Genomic DNA, 27,817 nt, shown 5'->3' with positions numbered 1-27,817 from the left:
GCCCAGCTTCTTTCAAAAATTGCAGTATGAAACTTCTCACGCAAGAATTGAGTCACTCAACATCATTTTCATAAAAAACTTTTAAAAGATTAAATTTTACCTAAATTTCCCTGAGTATTTAGCATCCTTCTATTTAAATGGTAAGCTCTTTATCTGAGACTTTCCTTTCTACCCTGAAACTCTGCCAAATATAATCCTGATGTTTAACAATAATATTTCTTATACATGTGTACTTAAGAGAACAAAAAATATTGCTGTTTATAAGAATGCCTAAAGATTTTTTAAACTCCTATTTATAATATTGTTATCATCTTTTTCAATTTTCATTGCATTAGATGCTTCTCTGGTTCATTGACCTCTTTATTCCCTGTTTTGGTATTTCCAGTTTTTAGTATTATTGGTATTACTTGTTTAGTAGTATTCTTAGTTTTCATTATTTCTAGTTTTATTTCTGGGATTCTCTAACATGCTCTTTGGAAAAACATAATGGAGCTTTGTGATTTTTCTAACTAAAAAAATCTTCTTTGTGTAGAGTAACTATACTAGTTATGTTAATTAGGGCTTCTGATATTTGTTTCTGTTCATGTACAACAAGGCTTTATTTTCTTTTAACCATTATAATGTGGGGTGTGATTTTTAAATACCTGTCTCACCATCGTGATAAAACCAGCAGTCACTGTTTCTGTTTCAAGTACAGTCAGAAAAACCTTCACTCTAATACAATTATTGTATCTGTTGCTGTACCACTTCTGGGCAGTATTTGCTCTTTCACTGTTACAGAAGACTTTTCTACTTAGATCTTCTGGCCTAATATAACCTATATATAGGTTTATATTTTGGCTTGTACTTTTTAACTGTAACAAATATTGCATAAGTAATAATTTGTACTTTTTGTATTTAAAGTTTTCTTTTACTTACCTTTTTTTTAATGTAACAAATTTTCTGTTCTTCATTTTACCTTAGGGAAATGCTTTATACTTTTCCAATATACATTTTTTTCTCATTTCTCAAAACAGTCATAATTCCACATTGTGAAAAGGAATTGTTTTTCCTTTTTTGAAATGTTACAGAAAACCAACCAGAACTAATTCTTGAAATTATAGATCATCAATTCCTTGCCTTTTCTAAGCAGTTTCCCAGTATTACAAAGATTATGGATTCTCTGACATCCTTCCAGTTCTGTGACCCACTTCTTTTTCCAAACAACTTTTTCCCCTTCCCCCATGCCTGCAGGCTTGTTCCTCTTTCATTAACATATTCGAACTTAATCTCTTCCATCTGGCAGCCCATCCTTTGGGCTGCAGTCTGAGGATCTTTTATGGACATGTGCACCGCTACTCTCTACTGTTTGTATTTGCCTCTAGTTGCTGTAGCTGTAGGTGACATACAGCAAACTGCATTTGTACGTGAACAGGGACTGGGTTTCACCGCCATGGAGCTGCTGTCATGGATGCTCACTGCCCACAGGGTGGACAAAGGCTTGCTGTTTAGGACAGCTAATATTCATATGTAAAAGAAAAAAACCTTCCCATACGCTTCTTCGGAGCTGTGGCTGAAGGAGTTAATAGAAAATCTTTTCAAAAGTTGTCTTTGAAAAGTCTGAGCTATGGAGATGTTGTGAAAAGGCGGGGAGGACTTTGCTGTTCAGGCTGGCTTGATATTAGTCTAAATTGTTTTGGTGTCAGAGAGCTACACAATTTCTCCTCCAAGAAGGTAATAGATTGGGCTACCTGAAATACTTTAGTCCGTCTCAATAATCTTTGACCCCAAATACACGAAAGGTGTGTGTGGTATGGTAGCAAAGAGTATTTTACAGAATTCTGGGCAGTTCTGAGTTTTAGAGCAACCTACCCTTGGGAGACTTCAAAGCTGTTTGCTCTAACTTATCAAAGTCCACTTCGGCTGTATGGGGTAGCATAAAACCACTTTGCCTTTCCATCCCATGCTGGCCTTTAATAAGATAAAATACTGTTTAATGTAGGAGAATGTACACAGTGAGCTGCTACACAGGCACCAGTGATGACAGTGAAATAGAATTTGTTCCATTAAAACATGTACATTCTGTGTCTGTATTAACTATATGAAATACTGCACATCTGAAATTTGGGATTAAGTTCACAACATGCACACCACTCCAAATAAAATTTTTCATTGTCCGTAACCTTGTAGTATCATTAGTTTCATACCAGTCCTCATTATGATAAGGATGATGAAGGTTTATATTGGATTATATTACAGTTTGTAAGGAAATTATCTTGACAGTTAAACTCATGGTACAGACTTCTTTGGGTCGTGTGTTTTAGGGTGCCTTTTAAATAACTGTTCAGTTAAAATTATACAGCTACATTTCGTTTTTGAAGTATGTAGGAGTAGCTCATGAACGATGCTATGAACTTTCAGTTCTTAAAAAAAATTTCATTACAGTACGCTTAATATGCACTTTTTCATTCAAACAAGCCTGATTCAAAATGTCACTTAACTGGTATAAGATATGGGGGAATGAGAAATTACATGTAATCTAGTTGGCTGTGGAAATAAGGATTATTAATAATATACATTATTAAGAAAATAAAGCTTATTGAAATATTGTACTTGTTGCAGAAATAAATTACTAAAATGACTTGATTTAGTCAAATCGCTTCTAGGAAAAACGGGTTGTAGCAGAAAGAAATGTAAACGATTTGCAGACACGCTCTCTTCTAGGACTGACTTGTGCCCAGCACAGTGTTAGAAAGTGTAGTTCTGCTTGATTTACAGCCATCATTTAGAGCTACCTAACAGCTACCTAAATTCCTGAAAATTTTAAAGCAAAGCCTGAATAATATCCACAGGATTAAAATATAAGTATTTCTAAAGTACTGTAATCTAGGGGCTAGACAACTTAATACTGATTCAGTCCATAGCTCTGGACTTTTAAAGCAGGTTAAATTCTTAGTTTTAGGCTGGAGCTTGTGGCCACAGTCTTCTACTTACTAGTATTTTTAATCTAATCCAAAGATGTAATAATATAAGTTTTTAGGAAAATCCCACAAATTTATCTGTCTATAATGCAAGTGATGAAACTCAACCATTCAAAACTTTCTGTAAGTACAGCCATCAGCTTTTCAGGCATCTGCTTTCTTGCTAACAATAGGGTAGGAGAAAATGTCTTGGTTTTTTATTAAAGATGTTGCTCAAATAGTCAAGGGTAAATCTGAGGGTAACTGGTTAAGATTCAGAAACCTTTTCTTTAGGGTTCAGATACCATCTTCCAGTATGCAGAAGTATTTAATACTTTTGTGGGATACATTTCTGTAGAAAACTCTGGGAAGAAACTTCAGTTGTGTTTTAAAAAAACATATAATTTGTGATTAGCAATGAGGTTTCTGTTCTATTATTTCAAAATTTTTGTTTTGCACCATTATTATGTATTTCAGACTTTGATCCCTGGTGAACTTGTAACCCTTTCTTTGGATCCCCAAAAAAGACTTTATCCTTTGACAATTTCATCACTTCTTTAATTAGCACTTCATTAAAGTAGTGACTTTAAAATCTCTTTTATTTTCAGCTGAGAATATACAGTATTCTTCAGACTGATTAATGAAATTAATGGGTTTCCAGATTAAACACAGAACAAATTAAAAATATAATTTTTTTAGTCTTTGAATATTTCTTAATTTCATAAAAAGTTTTTAATTCTTACATAGTTGTATCATGATTATTCACCTAACAGTCTTTTTTATTATTATTGTGGAGACAAATGCCATTTCAGAGAACTCTTGTGTTTAAAAGAGTTTTCATTAATATCTTTACTCCTGTTTCATCGTGTCTTTTAGATGGAAGTAAAAAGGGAAAGCTTCTTTCTTTTCAAAAAAATCACTATGATAAAAAGCCTTTAGGATTATCTTTGATATCATCAGTTTAAAACATAGACTAGGAGTGCGCAAGGAGTCTCTAAGCTTTGCCTTTAAAACCATGGGGCAGTCGTCTGCCCATTTTTGCATTCATATCCCATAAGGGTCAGGGGGATTTAGCAGTCGCAATAAAATTATTCAGTGCTCAGTGTAGGAGGAGAAATGATGGACTGATACTTCAAGCTAACGCAACATCTGTAAGCAAAAACTGTATCATAGTACAAAACCAAAGTAAGCTATTTTACTTAACAAAAGATAATTGGCACTCAAGATAGCAAGATATTTCTGTCTCATAGCATGCAGGCCAGGCCATTAACACTGCATCTTTCCACTGTGGGAGCTCAGAGTCACTGCCTCACATTTACGCAAGATGCTCTGAACTGCTCTAGGTGAGGAAGCAGCTCCCACTGAACTCCTGAAGTTGCCTTCTCACTGCTTGTAGATAAGTAAAATGCCTGTTCTGCAAGGCAGCAATGAGGACCTTCATGCAGACTCAAGCACAGAGTGAAAATTTTATTCGGAATGCGAAAAAAATACATTGACTAAAAATGATGGTGTGCTGATTCTGAAAATTTGTAAGTGGCTAGAAGGTATGCTGCTACATCCACTCCCCTTGGTGCTCTGCCCTCCAGAACTGATCCAGGTCTCATGACAGCAGTTAGTAAAGTTGGACAAGAACTCATGCAAGCATGAAAAAAGTAGTTAAGTGGACTGTAAAAATGAAAAGGTCTGTTCTACATTAGCATATTTCTACATTTCCTCTGGAAATGGCTACCAGCGCATAGCTTCTCAAAGTGAAGGCAATATAGAAAACAGTGGCTGAACTAACACCTAGAAAAATCCAGCAGAGATGTAGCCCATACCCGTGACTTGAAAACTACTTTTTTTTTTTTTTTTTCATCTGCCTTTTGTCCACGCACCTCCAGGGTTCTGCAGATAGATTGAAAATGACTGGTCTAAAGCAGTGGCTCCCTAGTCATGGTCTGCAAGGTTATGAGCTGCAGAGTCATTTTAAGTGTATAGTGTGTTCAATTACGAGTTTGATAATAAGGATGCATCCACAAACATTTTGGGTATTTGATAGTGATCCAAAAAGTTTTTAAAATGTTGACTTAAAATACAGCTTTACCCAAATATCCCACAGCATACTTATAAAATTGATGTGGGAGATGTTTGTGTTGATAAGATCAAGAAGTTGTCTGAAAGTGGAGCTGGTCATTTCTTTAGAACTGAAGTTGAATACCAGATGATTATATATGTGTGTGTTTTGACTTGAATATAGATTAACAATAGCTTATATCGTTCTACAGAACTTTAATATTGCTTTTGAATGTAAAAAGGCAATGTAACGCAAAGATGGCCATGGTTGTTAATGGCTTGTATCAGCTGGAAGCTATAAAATCATCCTAGTACTCTGTTAGTGCTGGAATAATAATTTACCAAGACAATTACCACATGGTGGAATTTTTTTGCTGCTCTAATTCAGTGTTATTAATAATGAATAAAATTGCAATTTTCTCAGGTTGCTAGGGGCAGTAGGAAATTATTTCAATGAATATTTCAGCACATTAGTTTAATCATAGTTCCACAAAATTCAAGTGGGCAATATTTTATACTTCTAAGTTCAGTCTGCTAAGGGACCATAGTCATTAAATTGCAAACTATTTGCACTGAGGTCCATTCTATGATTTACAAGCCTTGTTAAAAACACTGTAAAAGAAAGCAAGCTATACCATTAATACTTGTAATTTGATGCTGCATTTGTTAATGGGCTCAGTGTGATTAATGTTTTTAGCAGCAGGCAGAACATTTTGAGACAGGCAGTGCTGAGGTTTATAATATATAAATGCATGTAAAGAAACGTTAGAATATTGTAAGTTTTAGTAATATATGTTTTTACAAGATTGTATTCCTGAAATAGAAAAGCAGCAGTGAAATGTATGTAAATACAGTTCAAGCTGTGGTAGGTGCTGATGTGTGTGTTCTCTATTTCATAGCCAACTGCATGACTTCTGGCGCTTGGATTACTGGGAAGACGATTTGCGCCGGCGGAGGCGATTTGTTCGCAATGCTTTTGGGTCTACTCATTCTGATGCTCTCCTAAAAGCTGCTGTGGAATATGGTCAGTACTAACTCCTGCTTAAAAATATAGCTTATGAGGTATTCTTGATGTCCGTGAATCCCTGAGAATAGTGTCCCTTCTTTTCTAAGGACAGTGCTGAGAATTCCTAGGACAACATATTCTTAGAAAAGGAATTCTTTCAATTCTTACACTTTAATGAACCAGAAGACTTGATCTTGTGGGCTGTTAAATTCTGTGATCCCCAAGGGGATTCGCATTATACCTCTCTAGCATTCCCAGATGCTAATTTTGAGACACTGGTAAAAGTAACTGAACTTGTCTCTCCGGACTGACAGAATGAAACTGTTAGGCCATCAAAGTAATGTGTCGTAATAGTTCCATTGGAGACCTTTCGTGAATGAGGAATTAACTGTTTTTTAAAAATATCAGAAGTTTTATCCTCGCATGTGTAATCTCAGCCAAAAGTATTTTTTTCTGCAAATCATAAAATATATAAGAACTCGTTTAAAATAATTATTATAAAGATACTTGATTTGTGAATAGTGAACTGGCTACATAGAAGCTTCAGTCTAGGAACTTAAGGATTAGATGATGTTTGATTTTCAAGAAGAGGTAGCTGGAGTATAAAAGAGGAAGGAGGAACATGCTTACAAATTCCCTTATATCATCTAAAAGTTTCATATGTTTACTGACTTCTGTACAGCAGACTGAACCTGAGTACTCTGAAAGTCTAAAGCAAATTTATTTCTCAGGTTTAAGCTGGGGTACCTCTCTAACATATTAAAGACAGAATTTTAAGATGTTTTCCTGTCTTTTTTTTTTTTTTTTTAATCTGCAGTACTGAAAAAAAAATTGTGGGATTCTTTAGCATTTAGGAGTAAAAAATGGAAGTAATTATACACAAAGCAAGTTGAACCTTTCAGCTGATATGTAACCAAAGGCTAATGTTACCAGAAGTTCTGAATATGATAGATATTAAGCTGTGTGACCTACACATTTCACCAACTTTGCAGGTCGTTGAGGCAAATAGCTGGGATTCAAACAAGGTTAGACATATAAATGAATATCTGTGTGTGCAGTTATACTAGCTAGTGTAATTTAACACTTACTTAAACGTGAAGACTATCATGTGCAGGACTTCAGGTCATAAACTCTTCATAAGTTGGGTTAAGGAAGATATTTCCCCCAGTAGTATATAGCATTGCATATTTGACAAAGGGTTATTTTCTTTACGTTCTTCCAAAACATCAAAATAGAGATCTTATGAGAGGCAGATGCAAAACTCTGCTAATTGCTGTGTTGCTTTTATAAGGCAAGTAATCATCAAAACCACGGGCTTTATGCATTCTACAGGCATAAGAACCCTTAAAAATATTCTTATTGATTAATATTTTTAATTTTGGATATTAAACTAGCATTAAAACAGGAAGACACCTGATTTATAAACTATTACAAAGTTTTAAGCCTTGATATTATCCTCTTTTTAAAATAACAGGAGCTTTCCATTTACTTAGATGGACTTTGTTTCATGCCTCTATAGCAAGAGCGTTGTATCTTTGGGATAAGATTGAACTCAGAGGATGCTGGAAATGGTTTGGGCTTTTTTTATGAGGACTATAATACAAGTTGCACTTAAACAGTTTCGGCATGTCGCAAAGATTGCCTCCATTTATGTAGTTTCTGTGTTCTAGTATTTTAGTGCAGGTGACAGCTGCCTGGTAGTAGAGCTAACCTGCAAGACAAAGCTGCAACCGAAAGAAACAGGAAAAACTGAAGTGGTTATAGTTTCATATTGGATCGTTTCTATAGAATTTCACGCTACTCACCTGTTAGTGTATTCAACATACAGGAAAATTAAAGCTCAGGAGTGTTTAGAGGTGGTACGCATCAAATTTAGTGGTTGCCTAAAAATTACAATAGACTGAAGTTGTCCTGTTTGCAGAATTAAAATAAGTAATTCTAACTTTTCACGTATATATTAAAATTAATATATGGAATTTTAAAACAGCATGCATTAAAGTTATACTTCATGGATTTTATCTAGATGTACTTACTTTTCAGACTTAAGCCTTTGGATTTTAATACTGAAACTTTTAGCTGACCTTTCTCTGTAAGAAAACATGCTTAACACTGATGTTATTTTTATGCCTCTTGGTGTTACTAATGAGTTGAATAATTTATGAGGTTGTCATGTGAAAAGGATTTGGTGCAGTTTGATGTACTTTTAGCCTCTGGTGTTGGAATGTGATTAATAAAGAGCTGGAGGCAGATTTTTTTCCATAGGGCCTAACTTTCATTGTTTTTTTTTTTTTATTAGCTTTGTTTTGATAATTTTGTTTGGAACAGTTTGGTAGTAAAATGCTCCTAGCTTCCAAAACTAAGCATGATATCACACTACAGAAAGAATTTAAAGCATTTTAAAAAAATCATACTGCATAGTTTTCCAGTAACAGATTTTTTTCCTGACCTCAGATACTTTGTTTGTGAGAAGTAAACTATTCATCATAGCAAAATTTGTTGGGCTTTTGTTATATTAATAGCAATTTTTCATCTTGACTGATACCTCTATCACAAGTAAAGCTATTTTGAGCATCAGTAAAATAGTGGAAACATCTTACAAGTTTTTGTTATCTGCATTGACTGTCAGTTATCATTTAGGATTTTGTGCATAAATATTGCAGTAGAGGAATGTTTAGTCAATGCCTAAGTCAGCAAGCTCCTCAGTGTCTGCGATCAAAGGCATCAACTTAAATAGGTCTGATCAGGCATTGCAGAAGAGGGCAGGCAGTTTCAGCTGAGCAAAAATCACAGAGCAAAGATGACAAAATTAATCAGTCATTTCTTTGGCAGTAAATAATAAGACATGCTGAGGATTGCAGATGAGAGAATTTCCAGATTCCTTGGAGATGTGCCTGCTTAACACCTGATTTATCTAAACTTGTGCAGCCATCAAGATATGACCTTGATAAATAAAAAAGTGCTCTACAGCTACTCTAGTATTAAATCAGAGTTGATGTTGGATGTATGGTTACTGTAATTATATAATACTTGCAGTCATCAAGGAATAGAAGAGTCTTGGAAATTAAAACTATGTCTATGATCTATATGTTTGTTTTAGAGAAGTAACAACAAATGTTAAATCCTACCTTGAAGAGCTAAAAAAAAAGTGTTAATTTTAGCTGATAAGTGACTTCTTCCTGTAGGAAACATTATATATTATCTACTACTGGGAAATAGTATTCTCTCAAAAAATTTCTGCTACAAGGCAAGTGGGTGAAGCTTCTGTTTAACTACATTCTGTTAGTCAGCCATTGTATGCATGTTCAGATGTCTGGTTTTGATAAAATATAATATGCATACATATAAGTATGTGTGTGTGCATATATGTGTGTGCGTATATATATATGTTCAAAGTACCTGGCAAGTAAAAAATATTGCAATGAGAAATTATAACATATTTCTATGGCTATATACAGCTGTGTGAAAATTATAGCTTATTGCTATGGGTATATACTTAGCTGTCCTTTTAGACTGTAGGTATGTTGGAGTCATAGCAGCATTTACAAGAGATGGACTAAAGAATTTTTCCCTTTGGATTAGTCTCCTCCATTTCTAAGTTTTTGATATTAGGCATTGGATTTGTTTGTAATCTGTTAAAACGACTTTCATATCTGGATTTAAAATTCAAGTATAATTATTTCAGCATTGTATCTGCTGTGCCCTTTTGTTTTAGCTAAATTCTTACTTGAATAGAAATATAGATTCCTTTCTCCCTTTTGTGAAGCTGAAGGGATACTACTTACTGCAGTATCAAAGTGCAAGCTGTAATGGGATTTTGAACTACCTGGAAACTTTTAGTAGAGTTTTAATTTTATAGTGTTGATGGATTTTAAACAGTTCTTATTTTAAGTTTAGATGGAGTAATCGATGTAATTGATTAAATTGTAGACTGACAAGAAAAAAAAAAAAAAATTGTATAAAAGATTATAAACTCTACTTCTCTTCCCCAAATTTTACTACCAATAAATGCATAACATATGCAGATGTGACCCAATTCACAGTGATTCTGTACATGTGGTGAAAGAACTGTCTCTTCCAGTTAATCACCTTAACAGTTTACAGTCATTGGAGATTAGTATAGATGAGACACTACTGTACCACCATGCCAGTGAGACAGAATACTGCTCCACAAAGGTCATCTTAAGAGTAAAATAGTTAATTTATTAAGCTTTGGTCCTTCAATCTTTAAAGATTGTGGTCCACAAACCATTTGCATATAGAGGGGGTCCAAGAAAGGCCACATTTTCTAATTTGCACTGGAGGAAACAGACATGAATAACTCCGTGCCCATGTTCTAAACATATATATGTAAGCTGGTCAAATATTTCTAGTGTCTGTGCTCAAGAATATTTGGCCTGTTAAGCCGATTATCATGACAGATCCTGAATGCTTAGAACGAAAAAGAAAAAAAAGGAAAAAGAAAAAAAAGAAAAGAAAAAAAGGCCTTCATAATGTAATATGTAATACATTCAGGTTTTGAAACAAAGCTAAAGATATGTCTTATATGTGCAATATGGCAATTGCTTTTGAACTTGCATATTTTAAGTTACTCCCTCCATTATGTATTTGGACATCTAATTAGCAACCTTATTTCAAGAGTGGTTCTAGCTGAAGCAGACTGTATGTGGCTCCTTCTGGGACTTGTTGTTAGCGCTCGTAAGTTTCAGCAAATGCTGTGTGTGCTCATCATCAGAAATACAGTTTAATTATACAAACAGAATTAAAAAGCATCAGGTTTTGAAATCTGAAATGTTCAAATCTGAAATCTACTTTCATGAAAGTAGCTGGATTTTGATAGACTTTCAAAGAATTGCAGGCAGGATTCCTTCAGGCTGCTGAAGGACTTACATTCCCAGAACGTTTAGCTTCAATCAAGTGCTACCTTAAAAGAAAGGCTGTGTGGGTCCCCTGCTATGAAACTGGGAGTCCGAAATTCATGGGAACCCATACTCAAACCAGGGACTGTCTTCAGAACAGGGATTCTGGGTGTCCCATGGACGCTAAAGGAAGCTTCAATTTTTGAGGGTCCACAATGTTAAAGAAAAATGTACCAAAATGAACCTTCAGTAACTGTAGCTCTAGAGCAACCCCTCAGTGCTAAGTCCAGAGCAGTTGATTCCCACAGCTCCTGACTTTCATCTCCTAACTGCAGGCAGTGTTAGAACAAGACAGAGGGAGGAAACTCCAGAGAAACTGGTATGAAGCTGGTTTCATTTGGCGTGTGCCAAATGTTGTTCCAGAAAGTTAAGTCAGTGTTTTAGAAACAAACTTGCCTTGACATTTGCAGATGATAAGACATTTGAAGAAATCAAAATGTCCCATGAACTGGAGATGCTCAATTTCATCATCTCTGTTCAGAAGCTTTGCTGTAAAATCAAATGCCTTATTCTAGGAAGTCTGAATGCCCACCTAAAAGCTAGTCTTCATTTCCAGATATCCTGCATAAATTGTATATATCTAAAAACATTAATTTACTTTTTCTCAGCTTCATAAAGTCCTCTGACTTCATTATCTTCACTCTGTCTTTGGTCTGTACTTATTGAAAATGCCTACCATATTTCCAGAACAGTTTCAACAACACTAATTTCAGAACTATCTTTAAGAAAGCAGTATTTTTTCAGTAACTAATGCAAAACTGAAAGCAAATTGAAGACAACTGATACTGGATCATCACTTATCAGAGTTTTGCTAGCAGGCCCACTAGATACATAAAAAAGTTCTTTTTCTAGGTTTATCTGCAGTGAGAGCATTCTATATGTACCGTGTAAGAGATTAAAGACCAAATTATGCTTTCAGTTTTGTCTATGAAATATTGCTTTCTATATTATATCTATATGAACAGCTTTGCTGTAGGGGTTGAGTTTGTAGATCTTTTCGTAGGCTTCTTTTACATTTACTTTTACTTCTAAACTGATCCAGGTATTCTTTAGATATTCTTTGTTTAGCCCAGCAGGGAGAAGGCTCAAGGGGGCCATATAGTTGTGTATAAATACTAGTTGAGAGAGAATGAAGAAGATGGTGTCAGACTCTTCTCAGTGGTGCTCAGTGACAGGACAAGAGACAACAGGCACAAACTGAAATACAGAACATTCTATTTAAACATAAGAAAAAGATGGGCGTTTTTTACTGTAATGGTAGTCAAACAATGGAACAGATTGTCCAGAGAAGTTGTGTAGTCTCCATCCTTGGAAATACTGAAAACCCAGCTTGCCAAGGTCCTGGGCAGCCTGCTTTAACTGACCCTGCTTTGGGCAGAGGGTTGGACTTAGACAATCTCCAATATGGCAATTGCTTTTGAACTTGCATATTTTAAGTTACTCCCTCCATTATGTATTTGGACATCTAATTAGCAACCTTATTTCAAGAGTGGTTCTAGCTGAAGCAGACTGTATGTGGCTCCTTCTGGGACTTGTTGTTAGCGCTCGTAAGTTTCAGCAAATGCTGTGTGTGCTCATCATCAGAAATACGGTTTAATTATACAAACAGAATTAAAAAGCATCAGGTTTTGAAATCTGAAATGTTCAAATCTGAAATCTACTTTCATGAAAGTAGCTGGATTTTGATAGACTTTCAAAGAATTGCAGGCAGGATTCCTTCAGGCTGCTGAAGGACTTACATTCCCAGAACGTTTAGCTTCAATCAAGTGCTACCTTAAAAGAAAGGCTGTGTGGGTCCCCTGCTATGAAACTGGGAGTCCGAAATTCATGGGAACCCATACTCAAACCAGGGACTGTCTTCAGAACAGGGATTCTGGGTGTCCCATGGACGCTAAAGGAAGCTTCAATTTTTGAGGGTCCACAATGTTAAAGAAAAATGTACCAAAATGAACCTTCAGTAACTGTAGCTCTAGAGCAACCCCTCAGTGCTAAGTCCAGAGCAGTTGATTCCCACAGCTCCTGACTTTCATCTCCTAACTGCAGGCAGTGTTAGAACAAGACAGAGGGAGGAAACTCCAGAGAAACTGGTATGAAGCTGGTTTCATTTGGCGTGTGCCAAATGTTGTTCCAGAAAGTTAAGTCAGTGTTTTAGAAACAAACTTGCCTTGACATTTGCAGATGATAAGACATTTGAAGAAATCAAAATGTCCCATGAACTGGAGATGCTCAATTTCATCATCTCTGTTCAGAAGCTTTGCTGTAAAATCAAATGCCTTATTCTAGGAAGTCTGAATGCCCACCTAAAAGCTAGTCTTCATTTCCAGATATCCTGCATAAATTGTATATATCTAAAAACATTAATTTACTTTTTCTCAGCTTCATAAAGTCCTCTGACTTCATTATCTTCACTCTGTCTTTGGTCTGTACTTATTGAAAATGCCTACCATATTTCCAGAACAGTTTCAACAACACTAATTTCAGAACTATCTTTAAGAAAGCAGTATTTTTTCAGTAACTAATGCAAAACTGAAAGCAAATTGAAGACAACTGATACTGGATCATCACTTATCAGAGTTTTGCTAGCAGGCCCACTAGATACATAAAAAAGTTCTTTTTCTAGGTTTATCTGCAGTGAGAGCATTCTATATGTACCGTGTAAGAGATTAAAGACCAAATTATGCTTTCAGTTTTGTCTATGAAATATTGCTTTCTATATTATATCTATATGAACAGCTTTGCTGTAGGGGTTGAGTTTGTAGATCTTTTCGTAGGCTTCTTTTACATTTACTTTTACTTCTAAACTGATCCAGGTATTCTTTAGATATTCTTTGTTTAGCCCAGCAGGGAGAAGGCTCAAGGGGGCCATATAGTTGTGTATAAATACTTGTTGAGAGAGAATGAAGAAGATGGTGTCAGACTCTTCTCAGTGGTGCTCAGTGACAGGACAAGAGACAACAGGCACAAACTGAAATACAGAACATTCTATTTAAACATAAGAAAAAGATGGGCGTTTTTTACTGTAATGGTAGTCAAACAATGGAACAGATTGTCCAGAGAAGTTGTGTAGTCTCCATCCTTGGAAATACTGAAAACCCAGCTTGCCAAGGTCCTGGGCAGCCTGCTTTAACTGACCCTGCTTTGGGCAGAGGGTTGGACTTAGACAATCTCCAGAGGTGCCTTCCAGCCTTAAGGATTCTGTGATTCTTATAATGGTTGCCAGAACTTAGTCTTCAGTAATATTTTTAAAACCCTAGATTACTTATATCTCAATGTTCAAGACTGATCTTCTTATGTAATTTCTCATGGACGTAAAACCAAAACAGAGCAGAAACATTTGATTGATACTAGAAATGCAATCCTCAACAACAAATTACTTAAATCTTCATAAAACTTTTTGAGGAAGTGCAGATTTACATATCACAGAATTATAGAATGGTTGAGGTTGGAAGGGACCTGCTCAAGCAAGGCAACCTAGAGCAAGTTGCCCAGGACCATCTCTAGACAGCTTTTGAGTATCTCCAAGGGTGGAGACTCCACAGCCTCCCTGGGCAACCTGTGCCAGTGGTCGGTCACCATCAGAGTCAAAAAGTGTTTCCTAATGTTCAGAGGGAACCTCCTCTGTTTCAGTTTGTGCCCATTGCCTCTTGTCCTGTCACTGAAAGGAACCTGGCTCCATCCTCTTTACACCCTGCCTTCAGGAACTTATGTACATTGATAAGATCCCCCCTGAGCCTTCTCTTCTCTAGGCTGAACAGTCCCAGCTCTCTCAGCCTTTCCAGGTACGAGAGATGCTTCAGTCTCTTAATCATCTTCATGGCCCTTTGTTAGACTCTCTCCAGTATGTCCATGTCTCTCTTGTATTGGGGAGCCCAGAACTGGACACAGCACTCCAGTTGTGGCCTCACCAGTGCTGAGTAGAGGGGAAGGATCATGTCCCTCGACCTGCTGGCAAAGCTTTGCCTAATGCAGCCCAGGATACCATTAACCTTTGCAGCAGGGGGACATTGCTGGCCCATGGTCATATTGTTGTCCACCAGGACCCCAGGTCCTTTTTTGCAGAGCTGCTTTCCAGCTGGGTGGCTCACAGCATATATTGGTGCCTGGGGTTGTTCCTCCCCAGGTGCAGGATTTTGCAGTTCCCCTTGTTGAACTTCATGATGTTCCTGTCAGCCCGTTTCTCCAGCCTGTCAAGGTCCCTCTGGATGGCAGCACAACCCTCTGGCATATCAGCCACTCCTCCCAGTTTCATGTCATGTGCAAACTTGCTGAGGGTACGCTCTGCCCCATCATCCAGATCATTAATGAGGATGTTGAACAGGTATGGATCATCATAAAACAGTTCTAATATCAATTCGCTCATAGACAGTATAATTTTTATTATTACTGAAATTGAGTTTGTTGTGACTACATGAGCCACAAAAATGTTTTTGATAGTCTTTTTTTTTTTTTTTTTTTTTTTACTTAGTTAATGCAGTATCCTGAAAATTAGTAACACACACAATATCATAAAATAAGTTGCTCTGGGGAAATGCAGGTGATGACCCTTATCTAAGACAACTTCCCAAACTCTCATTTATTTAAGTAATGTCTTAAGTATGAATATAGAAGAGAAACTAAAGAACAAAAGCCCTTGACTAAAAAGAAACCCTGTTCCCTCACCCCATTCACGCATGCTTAATTTTAATCTGTAAGTAAACACAAGTTGACAATTAATTGTGAGCAGTTTTAAGAAATAGCATCCACTTTATAGATAGAAAACACATGTATGTTACTTGATGTTCAGGGGTGAGCATTTTAAGAATATGTATGCAGTCATTAAATTAATCCGTAACAATCCTTCCATGCGTCATCAAGTAAGTCCTCCTTGTTCTTTAGTCTAAATGTGATCATGCTGCCATGTATGAGACAAGCATGTAAACCATTCTGCTTCACTTGGAGCACCTAAAATAATACGCCTATTACACAGCATCCTTTCAGTATATGAACTAACTTCCACATCTGATTGTGAAATCTCCAATGTACTATGAAAGAGTTTACATCCAAATTGTGTGCCTGAAGGAGTCGTGAAAATCTGTGTATTTTTTTAAGCATAGCGATTTAAGATTTGCATCTACAGCCTTATGATTGTAGCCCAACAGTGCCATCCACTGCTTCTCCAAATAAAATTCCAAATATTTCATCCTCATAGGGTTTTAGGGAAAAGATGATAATTGTGTGCTCTTCGTATTTTACATGGTAATTGTCAGATACAGATGAAAATGAAATTTGTTTAAAGAAAGTCGAGGAATAAGAGCTTACATTTGCTATTACTAGAAGGATCTGCAAAGCAAAATCCTAATTGTGAGAATAATTAAATCTAAAATACTAGATTTAACTTGGTCTTCTTTCTAGCACTTTTTAGCTCCCCCCCCCCAAATCATAAATATATTCTCATTAAATATATCTACTATTATGATGATCCTCTTTCATTACCCACTGTAATGTAATGAAAGACACCTTCAAGGTATAAACTGTAATGGAATTTGCTTAGGTAGAGTACTGAGCACTATTGTGCTGAATTGTATTGAACACTTAGTGTCTGAGCTTCTGCTGTCCGACTAGGTAACGTAAATGAGTTGCAATTGCATCCTAACAGTCCTTCGCAGTCTTTAAATATCTGCTCCCTATTATATGCTATTTCTAGCATAGGAATTTTCATAGCAGCTTTACAATAAGTTTTAAGTACCGATTCATGAAATAGTCAATTTTTTCTAATGATTTCCTCAAATCTTGAATGTCAGAATCTCTATCTTGACTCTAATTCAAGCTTTTCTCAGATCCAAATAGGGTATGAAAACCCTTTTTTCCCCCTCAAAACCTCTGTGTTGGGTTTCAAATGCCTTTCCTCTGAGATTTTCAGGTTATCTGGCATGACCTGGATTTTAGCTGCTATTATAGATCTGAGCTAATAGATTTTACTGCAGAACTTTCTGGCTTTTTACCAGCAGTTAACATAACTACTTCAGTTTCTCACTTCTTCATCTGAAAGCGTATGACTCTGGAATGTTCCTGAAGTAATCAAATTGGCCTGCAAAACCATTCCTAAGACTTAAAAATCGCAACCATTGCCAGTCTTAGAATTCTAGCTGCATTTTCCTCCCTTCCACCATTATATTTTCATGTGAAAAGAATACACGTTGTCTCTCTGTTCTGCCATATTAAAGTAATTTACTTAGCAAAACCAGTAAATTACTATGGTGTGAAGTGTTTCAAACCCATGTTAAGGAAGGGTGTATTTGTTCTATTAAATCAATTCTATCGCTAATTGACAAAGAAATAGAAGTTGTTGACCCATGTATATTCAGTGCAACTCATAGAAACATTTTAGAAGAACATTCTGTCAGTGAAAGTCTAATAATAGTCCTTCAGGACAGCTTTCACAGCTGGGTGAATGTAGCTCTTGGGACTCAAGTTTTAGTATGTGCTTGTCTTACCTCCTATTTTCTGTGTTTTAAGACTCCATGTTAAGGAGGAACAGCACTTTAAATCTGCTTTGGCTATAGTTAAAAGCACAAAATATTCCATTTTTAAATTTTCTCCACTCTTCTAATTCTTGGTGTCTTCTTGACCGCAGGACTTCGTTCTCCACCTCCATTTTGTATATGAGTAAGTGGAGATACGTATCATTTGTTAAGGGAAAAAGGTGTTTAATAACACCAAAACCTGAGTAAAGAAGCCAAAGCTGGACCAAATGGGTCTAAAAATGCAAGGTGAAGTTCCCCTTCTGCCTGTACAGAGGAAGGTGTTTTCTGAAGACCTGGCTAGGACAGCCTGCCAAGCACATGGCTGGAATGAAGGGCCATTATTTCAGCAGTGCTGCAACCATTGCAGCCTAGAATTAGGAGATCATAGATTTAGGTTATAGATTTAAAAAGCCTTTACTCTCCCACTCTTTCTGACAGCCAGTAGGAGGCATGATAGGCTTTCAGGCAATGGGCTCAGGTTTCTGAGAGCCTCCGGGCTACTTGCAATGTAAAGATGCGTTAAGTTGACAGAGGCAGATTGTGGGAATCTCTTCAATATGGGTGATTCCTTGTCTTTCACAAAGCACATGGAATCGCTATGTATAGATTACAAAAATAAAGGAATTAATTTTCAGAGACAATGTGTCTTTTAATATACCAAAGTATTTTTACTCATCTTTTTAAATTGCACTACTTTACATTTATCACAGAAAATGTATTCCTAATATATCACATTAAAATTATCATAGAGGTTTTATGTAAATAGTAAGATTTGTACACAAAAAACCAAGACTTATGTATATGTGCACTGGCTATTCCATACCCCTACAAGTACAGTTCAATACCACTCAATACAGTTCTTCAATACCACTTATTTTATGTTACTCGTTTTATAGCATTAGCTTTGAAACACACACCAAAAGTACGAGTGTAGTGAAACAAACTGGAAGAATTAGTTTCTGCATTGTGCAAGGTACAGGCAGGGGTGTAGAAACATGTTGTGAAAGCACTGTATTAAAAGCCGAATACATTTTATAGAAAAGTTCTCAAATATAGCACTAACCAGCATGATGAGGAAGACACCTTGTTAAAAATTCTATCAGCTAGCATATTATGCATGTTTCCAGTTATAAATTTAATTTTGTTTTGCATATCATGTATGCTACATCATGACACAACTTTTTTCTTATCCTTATTGTATGCCTAAAGAATATATCTCCCAGTGTATTTGTGTAAAGCCCTGAACGTCGTCTACAGTAGATATATTTTCCCAGCTGAAAGGACTATGCATAATGCTTGGAGAGTGTTTTATTGGTGTCTCTTTTGCCATATAGCACAAGTCATTCAATCCCATGCCTTCAAAAAAGCTGATCATGTTGTCTAAATAGCATATCAGGTCCAGACTGAATGGAAAATAGTATTGCCAGTGCTTGCAAGTTTAACATAAATGTAGTAATTTTGCAAGTATCCCTGCAGTTACATGAAGGTTTGCACTCTCTTGCGATCTTCGCAAAGCAGAATGAAAGACACCACAGACCCCACGCAGCAGCTTAATGGAAGGTGAAATAAAATACTGCTCTCCTTTTTTCTTTACTGCCAACTGCTGCTAAGTTGTGAGTTAGCTCTCCTTAATATACACACAGGCTTTCTACCTAGGACACTCTGTTTCAGAGACAAAATGATGAAAATCTTGTAGATTATCTCATTGAGCTGTTTTAGTAATAGGCCCTCAGACTCTGCTTTATCTCAGTGATGTCTTGTGTACTGCTACTGTTTTGCTTTTCATCTGCTAGCCTGTATGAAACAAAGATGTTTTATAACTGCAGCTATTTTTGTAAATTCTGGCCCCAATCAAGCAAATAGCAAAGCTTTGCTTTTAATTTGATAAATAATTGTGGTTTAGGTTCAGGAACTAGGAGCTCACGTTTTTACAACAGCCTGGCCCAAACAGAAGTACTGTCTGTTGCTACTAGAGCATAGTCCCTTAGTAGAGCTAAGAGTTAAACACAAATATCCCAGTGTTAGGGCCACGCTGCTGTCTCACAAATGTGTATATCCTGTGGGTGCTGCCCTTTGTCTGGTGTTGCTATAGGCATTGATCTACACAGAAATAGAAACAGTTCCTCCCACCAATTACTGTTGCTGCTGAAGTGAAAATGATGTATGCCAGTTCTAAAGATGTGGTGATCTATGTGAGGATGAAATGAAATTTGCACAGAAAAAAAAAACAACAGTGCAGCACACTGAACCAGTTGGAATTGCACAGTAAAAGACAATGTAATGGAGAGTAAATCTAGAGGTTCTAATGACATTATTATATTGACAAATTTATTATTTATATATAATGGGGACAATCCTTTTAAGAAACAGTTACAGGAGATATTACGTCATGTATAGGAGATTTTGCCTGTGTAAAGACTGCATAAGATGTTCCTTCTGTATGTCTCAAAAGAGCAGAATTTCATTTGAAAAGATTACCATTCTAGAAAGCAAAAATCATTTCAGACATGTTGGCAAATGATCAGAAGCACTGATCATGAGCTGTTGAGGCTTTCTGCTCTAAGTAAGTAGTCTCGATAGAAATTAAGAGAGTTACCTAACTACTGGCATTATGATAGCTACTATAAAATAATTTTAAACTTACTTCCTACACATTCATTCTCTGCACTAGAGAATGAAATTTTTAGCTGTCCCATCATGTCTCTGTACAGTGCCTGTTTCCAAAGAGCTGATCTTGTTTGGGTCTGATAGGAACAGCTTAAGTGGTGAGGGCCAAAGTTGCCTTCTAGCAGACATAATCGCCCCTGCTTTGGCCACAAAGAGGGAGAATTCAAAAATTAAAAGACAGACCACAATACTACAGCTGTGTCTTTCTTTTTAAAAATACTGGGGTTTGGAGCAGTCTTATGGTTTGAAGGCTCTAATTTTTAAATGTTAGGTAAGGTTTAGAAATGTTGGTGCAGAATACCCCTGTACAGGAGGTGAGATCACGTTTCTCACATGCCAGTGCGTTACCATTGGCCTGCTAGCATATACCAAGTGTTTGTATTTCTAAAAAGCGTTTCATTTCTTCCCGAGGCTTTATCATTATTAGCTTTTTCAATTAGAATTTTTTATGAGCAGGAAGCAAAATTGAGGCTAGCATATGTGGGCGTGATTCCTCAGTGCAGGGAGTGCCTCTTTAGAAGTCCGACAACTTTGATCCTGTCTTTAGGCTCTGCAAGCAGATAGAGTCAGAACATGGCTTTTCTTGCCGAATGTGTGCTTGGGTTAGGTATTTCAAACTCAAAACTTATCTAAAACTTTCAAGACAAAATCCAGACCTGAATGCTGAGACATGACATATTTTTCACTTATATGTTATGTTAAAAATGTTTTATCAGATTCTGTTTCAAAAGCATAGAATACCTCATTTAGCAGAATTATTTCATTATTTCATTATCATGTCATACATACTTAAATTCAAAATCACCTTTTGCTTCTTACTTTATTAATTACATTTTTATATTGAAATAGTTTGATTATCCTCTTCAGTGGCCTGTCTTAAGAAACCTTTGCTTACATGTGAATATTTTGAATTAAGGATAAATGAAATTCCTTTTTGCTGTCAAAACCAAATTGTGAAAATGCATTGCATGGCTTTGAAAATCAGTATACTCTATTAGCAGACCTGTCAATATAAAAAGTGCATTCCATTTCCACCTCTTGCTCTAATAACCTTTTCTATGTTACTCAGAGGCAGTTCACATAATCAGAGTATATTGTCAGCTTACTGGAGTTGGGGAAGCATGAAATGAAAATCGCGTTAATATTGATCCAATTCTCTTACTTGCAAGTGTCCTTGATGTCCTTTCCACTGAGCAATAACTGTTGGTGTGATGTAGTTATTTTCCTCTCAGCTATTACTGTACTTGTGTAAAATGGCTGGAAACACAGTTAGGAAAATTTTATTGCTCTTAATTATTTTTCTTGTGTATCAACTTTGCCTGTTTAAGTGATCCACAGCATATCAGAAAATTCAGTTTCTTTCTGCAATTTATCAAACTACAGTATACACCGAGAGGCTGCATTTCAAACTGACAGGGATTTGTAAAGGTCATCAGTCATGAAATATGAATCCATTCTTGTGTGTACAAGTTACAGTGGCAAACTACATCTTAATCCAAATATAAACATTTGACTGGTTTAAGTTCCTGTTAGAAGGATGACTTCTGGTTCCACTCAGAATGAAGACTGCCCTTCAGGAGCCTGAAAATGCCTTGTAACATTTGCTGGACTGGGTATATCTGGCTTTGTCACCCACTGGCTGTTTATGATAGGTGCTGAATCAGTGCAGGATCCTTTCTCACGTGCTCAGAACACCTGAAATCTCAAATAAATATAATGATAATATTGACAACTTCTAAAAATGTATTTCATAACCACTCTGAACCTCAGTTTTCCTATCTATAAACTACAAAAATAATGGGTGTCGAACATGGTAACTTCATCTTTATTTTGTGTAGGACCTTTTATATTAATATACAACACTTTGACTCTAACTACAAGTATTTATTGTTTAAAAAACCCTCAACCTCATCTGAGAAACCTGTTCATTTTGGCCTTGCCCATATTCTCAGTCTCCTCTTTGGTATAGTTTGCGTCAGTCTCATTTTTACGATGCAAAACATCTGAGAATTTTTAAGAGGAAAATGCATACAACAATAAAGTATTTATTTACAAATAACTCACATAAAAAAGATCATTTGGTCAGACATTAAGTATAAAAATTGGAGAAAAATGTCTGGAATGTCTATGATTAAATTTTCAGGTATTTATCTATTATAGAAAACAAAAATGTGATTTGGTTTTACTTTTGGTGGAAGTAATTTCCGATACAAATGTATGCAATTTTTAATTTCTACGCAATTTTCATAGGTTTTCTCCCTCATTTCTTCAAAGATCCTTAATAATGAAAATATGATTTAGATTCCTCTGGTTTTTATTAAATCTATTAAACCCAGCCTTCCTTTAATAACAGTCACTTCTCTGATTCTCTGGGGAAACTAAATTATATGCCAGTCAAAGCTGCCAGTTCCAGAAACACATTGCAATTTAAATAACAACTCTAGCAGACACAGGTGGGGACAGTTCATCATGATATGCCAGCACCGGTCTGCTACTCAAAGCCAGAAGGCCAGTCTCTTGAGCAGACCCAGGGGTACCTGGTGCACGTTTCCCATGGAGTGAACGCAGTCCTAGGAGGGCTGGCTCTGTAGCCGTGCGGAAAGATACTAGGCTGGGGTGGAGCGGTCACCATGTAATCTTACCGGGTTTTGTAGAGTTCAGTTTACAGACTCCCAAGCAGTTGCTGTCCATAACTGTGACCGCTGCGAGGGTCCCGGTGCCTAATCAAGTTAGCAAAGATTAGCAATGAAAGCAGGGGATTAAACTGTTAGAATATATAAAGCAGAAAGATTATCTTGTGAAACTTTTTAATAAGTATTTTCAACTATTAATAATGTTGAATGAACAAAAAAGGTAGATAATAGTGTTGCATTTTAATTCTGTGCACACATAAGCTTGATTCTTCCTGTAAAAGTTACAGTTTGTACAATAAACAAAAAAAATCTCTTCCAAGAAAAAGCTTAGCTCTTTCAAACTCTGTTTTTAAATTATATTTTACCTGTGATATAATTTCATGGTCCACGTCATGACCTACCGGGTAGCCTCTTGTGAGGAACTAATTTTTAATTCCTTTATTTAATAAAATATTAAAAACTACCTTGGGTGATTAAAATTTGGCAACAAAAGCAGCGTTCTACAAAGCAGTACATACCAGTGATCTGTAAAGAGGAAAAGCAACTTTACCCTTAAAAGTTTCTGAGGAGAGCTAAGCTTCACAGAAACTGTACTTTAGCTGCTATAAAAGAGAGTTTTTAATTAAATGCAGCATTTTACTGTAAAGAGAACAGACTTTACTTATGTCAAAATGCTCCTTTAGAAGCCACATAAAACTGTAAAAGACAATATATGAAAAAGCTTTCTTATAGAAAAGAAGAACACCATCCCATGAAGCAGATTTCCAGATGTTTGGAAACATTAGAATTTCCTGTCAGTATATTTAGGTAACATTAAAATGAGGTTAACTTTCCATTCTGCCATCTCTCTTCAAAGATCAAAGAGCGCTCACTGCATAAATTGCCTTATCGGTAATTCGTTGAAGTAAACTATGGAAACAACTTTATAAGAAGCAGTAGTCTCCTTTTGTTGGTTACAGTATGACCAAGCAAACTTTTCTTAAAATTAGACATATTTTTACCTCATTTTATACTAGATACAAAGAGAAAAATTTAAAATGCTATATTTGAATATATAATAAATGGATAGAAGTGAAGAGAGAACTGAAAACTCCCTTCTTGTGTTCAACTAAATCATAGTAATTAGTGTAATGTCTAATAAAATAAGCATACATGGACATAAATGTAATCAACAATATATTATGTTTGTGTCGCTAATTTTAAAATTTTATTTAGGGATGGTTTTGTGGGTTTGGACACTTACAGTATCTTTGAAATTTAGATTGCATCTCTAGAACCTTTTGTGACCTATAGAACCCAACAAGGAATTTATTGATTTAACTGAAAATAGAGGCAAAAATTCAGATGTTACAATAAACCCCCCCCCCAAATTCTTTTAATATTTCTCTTATTAAATACTTCTAGAGGCTGTAGCTGCAAAATAACATGAGATTCTCCTGTTCTTGGGAAATTATTGGGGTTCTGTGGGGGGGTTGGTATGGGTTTTTTTTGTCTGCTTAATAATTTCTGTTTAAGGGAAAGTAATGCTACTGGAAGAGAGATTAGTAAATTTTTGGCAATACTGTACAAGTTTACTGTGCAGCTCATATAACCTTTCAGACACATAAAATACACACCTTTTAGTGGAAGGTGGGGGTTTGTAGAGGGGTGGTTGTGGTTTCTTTTTTGGGGTTTTGTAGAGGAGTGGTGGTTGGTTTCTTTAATTTCTTTTAAAGATGAGCTCTTTTCAGTTATCCTGAAGCTACTGTAGAAAGCCAGTTTTTAATATGCACATTTAAAAAAATTATTGAGATGATAACAGGTGTAATAAAACATGGATTTTTTTTTTTAATAGCTTATCTAGTCTTATATTCTCTTGAAATATCTTTAAGACAGAGCCTTCAAGTTTCAAGAAATTAAGGCACCAACTTCAGCTGGACTTCAATGTGAGCCGAGTGACTTATTTCCTTTAACTTCTTTACAAAATGTAGTTTTAAGAAATACTTAGCTGCTTATTTCAAGGCTTCTTTCCAAATCCCAGTCTAGAAAAATATCCCTTAAGAAGGAGCTTGTTGAGGACGAGAACTGATAGCATCTGCCAGTTCCAGTTCTGTGCACGCCAATGTCAAAATGTTGCTTTCTTGAAATTATATCTAGTTTCATTTTATTTTTTTCCTGTTTTAATGGATTTGAAACATTTTCTAATTAGACTTAGGAACTGACATTAATACAATTCCATATTGTGTCTTTAAAATACAAACTTCTTGTGTCCTAAAAAGAGTTTTAAATGAAATATTTGGAAATGAAATTCATTTCATAGTAATTTTGCTGGGGCTCTGAAAAAGTAATTTGAGTTTTGATTTTTTTCAAACATGCTGAAATATCAAGTATTCATTTATTCATGTCTCCTTTTTATATCATTGTTAACAATACTAGACATAGTTTTATGTCATATAATTTTTTATTCAGTTTGTTGTCTGGTTTTAAAGAGACAAGTTGTTTTTCTTTTTACTTTTATTTGGAGAAGTTCTCTTATTTTAAAACCTTTTTGAAGTTGTCTTGAAATATAAAAATAGAACATCTGTGACAGATCTGTTTTGAACATATTTCACATTTCAGGATCCAAGGAGATCTGGTGGTCTGTGGTATTCGCTTGTTAATTTCTTGATGAATGGGTAGAAAGGCCACAAAGTGCACTCAGTACAGCACGTCTTCCAAAGATAGATGATCTCAAATAAATTCTATTCCCAATCAGTTTTTGATTTGTTAGGTGTTAAACCATTTCTTTGTAAGGACAGTGTTTACAAGCCTTGTAATGAGACAGCCCTGTGAGACCTTACTCTTCTTGCTGTAATTTTGATAAATGGAACTCTAATTCATAAAGGATATAGTGATTGAAGGGCAACTCTGGGTCTCATACACTTTCATTTAGATAAATGTACACCTCAGTACAGCAAAACTGAGGTGCACTCAACAAAGTGATAAATTTAAACAACAGCCAAACCAGAGCTTTTTTCCATCAAGACAAAGAAGCGTCATTTACTATATTTCTTTTAGATAAATGTATGTTTAATATTATAAACCAGAATGGATTTTAGAAACATTTGTCTTGCTGCTAAGCTCCAAATTTGCCAAACTAATTTAATGCCTTCTACTCTACTATGTTTCTTACATCGGTGTATGGCAATATTTCTGTAATCTGGTAACTGGAACCCTAATCACAGGAGATTTAAAATACACTAAATTTCAGGTTCTTCTGATGCATTTTAAGTGTTAGTAATAATTTGGGGCTCGGAACTTTTTTTCCTTGTAATTTTAAAAATATATCTTCATGCATAAATAGTTTTAAAGAACTGTCACTAATCTAATCAGTTACTACAGAAATGGTTGACTCTACGATTACTCCAGATTAGTACTTTTGAAGTTATTCATTTAAAGATTATCACATTTTACGAAGCTCAGAAACTTTTGTAACACTCACTATAACTACCAAAAAGGAAGAGAACAGTATTTTCATGCTTCCTTCCTCCACCGTGTTAGTTCATCTCAGGCCTGGTCTCCTTTAGTGTCAAATGCTTCACAGCAGGAGTTATTACTTTTGTCAAATGATGCTAAGCTCCCTTGTAGTAAACACAAGTGTAACATGCAAGATCCTGATCTACCGCTTAAATACTCAGGACAATTCTGATGTAATAAAACTGAAGGTCTGTTACAGCACATTACTCCTTTGTGTGTTTCCAAACTTTTACAATTCTTGCTCCTATTTGTGAATTAGGAAGGAAAAAAAAAACCCCAAAAAAACCCCAAACAAACAAACAAAACCATCAAACCAAACAAAAACCCAGAAGCTTGGACATAATACTGAAAACTTTTTCAACCGTTAGTTACTTGATTCAATTTTAAATTGGGTGAATAATTACAGTTAGTTGTACTAAGTAGTAACCTATGCAAGTGAGGTAGTGATCACAGCCTAATAACTGAACACAGCAAAACGCAGTATATTAGTATATATCGGCGTCGGTATTGTCTTAATTGCTATCAGTATCAGTATGGTCCTAATGGAGAGAGCAACAAATAGGAAGATTAGAGATGCTGTCCTTAATTTTGGGCTTGGTGAAAAAAAATGGGGGTTTGCTTACTTGTTTGTCTTTACCTGCTCTGTAGTTTCAGAAATAGCAATTGGGATAATAGCAATAGTATACAAAAGGTTAATATTAGGCAATGTAAAACATGAGATTGTCTCAGCCTGTGGTGGAGTCCGATATCAAGTGGCATGCTAACAGTGATCTTCAAACACTAACAGAATGCCTCCAGCATTTTTATTTATATGGATTGACTCTCCTGTGCACAAACTAATTAAAAGACTCATATAAGAGTAGGAGATAAAATCATAACACTTTCCCCACTGTTTGTAGTAACAAAACTGCCTGACACATCAGTTCCATTCCATGCATCTATCTTCACTAACCTATCTGCTTACTATATTCCTTTTAGTTGTCCTGTATTAATATGAGGCCACGAGTCTTATATGCAGCTTTACCTCATGATTTTACATCTGCCATAACAGCATTCATCATGTGAAGTTCAGGCATTGTGGAAGACAAACAAAATCCACACGTGCCTGGTTTTGCTCAGATTTCACTCATTGTTCTGTAGCTTAGTAGTAAGCAGATCTTCAAATTATCATACAGAAAGGAGATATTAAGTCTGGGTTTTATTTCTTGGTTGGCAAAACTGCAGATGCCCATATCTTGTAGGGTTCAAGGTGAAGAGGCAGGGTTTTCTGTTTAGGAAAAAAACAGAAAGCTTTCTCTCCTAAGGCTACTATGAGTCTGTAGTACTGCAAACAAAACTAATGACCTCTCCCCATCTAAGAAAGAAACACCATGAGGATGTCACAACAGTACATGAAAGCTATTTATGATATGAAGGCTACTATCATTTGACCACACTATGATTAATTTCTTACCTCATGCAAATAAATTCTGGCAAGCGCTAGTAGGACCTTCCCAAAATGTAAGATGTAAGATCTCCTGCCGTAAGGAACCATCAGTCTGAATAGAAAAAAGTCAGTTGTAGGCAAGAAGAAAGGCTAAGACGTTCCTGTGAAGTCCTTTGAGAT

At 35.8% G+C, this 27,817-nt stretch overlaps 1 protein-coding gene across 1 annotated transcript in view; it reads left to right on the top strand.

Annotated features, from left to right (window-relative positions):
* Positions 1-27,817, top strand: part of NBEA (neurobeachin) — a 437,354-nt gene that overhangs the window by 231,029 nt on the left and 178,508 nt on the right. The window contains exon 38 of the mRNA XM_009290267.2: positions 5,891-6,015. Within this exon, the coding sequence (XP_009288542.1) occupies positions 5,891-6,015 (125 nt within the window). The remainder of the gene's footprint in view (positions 1-5,890; positions 6,016-27,817) is intronic.

This window comes from Aptenodytes forsteri, unplaced genomic scaffold, assembly GCF_000699145.1.
Source record: "Aptenodytes forsteri isolate BGI_AS27 unplaced genomic scaffold, ASM69914v1 Scaffold155, whole genome shotgun sequence".
Classification (NCBI taxonomy): Eukaryota; Metazoa; Chordata; class Aves; order Sphenisciformes; family Spheniscidae; genus Aptenodytes; species Aptenodytes forsteri.
The sequence above is the reverse complement of the archived record's forward strand: the minus strand, read 5'-3'. Positions and strand labels throughout refer to the sequence as shown.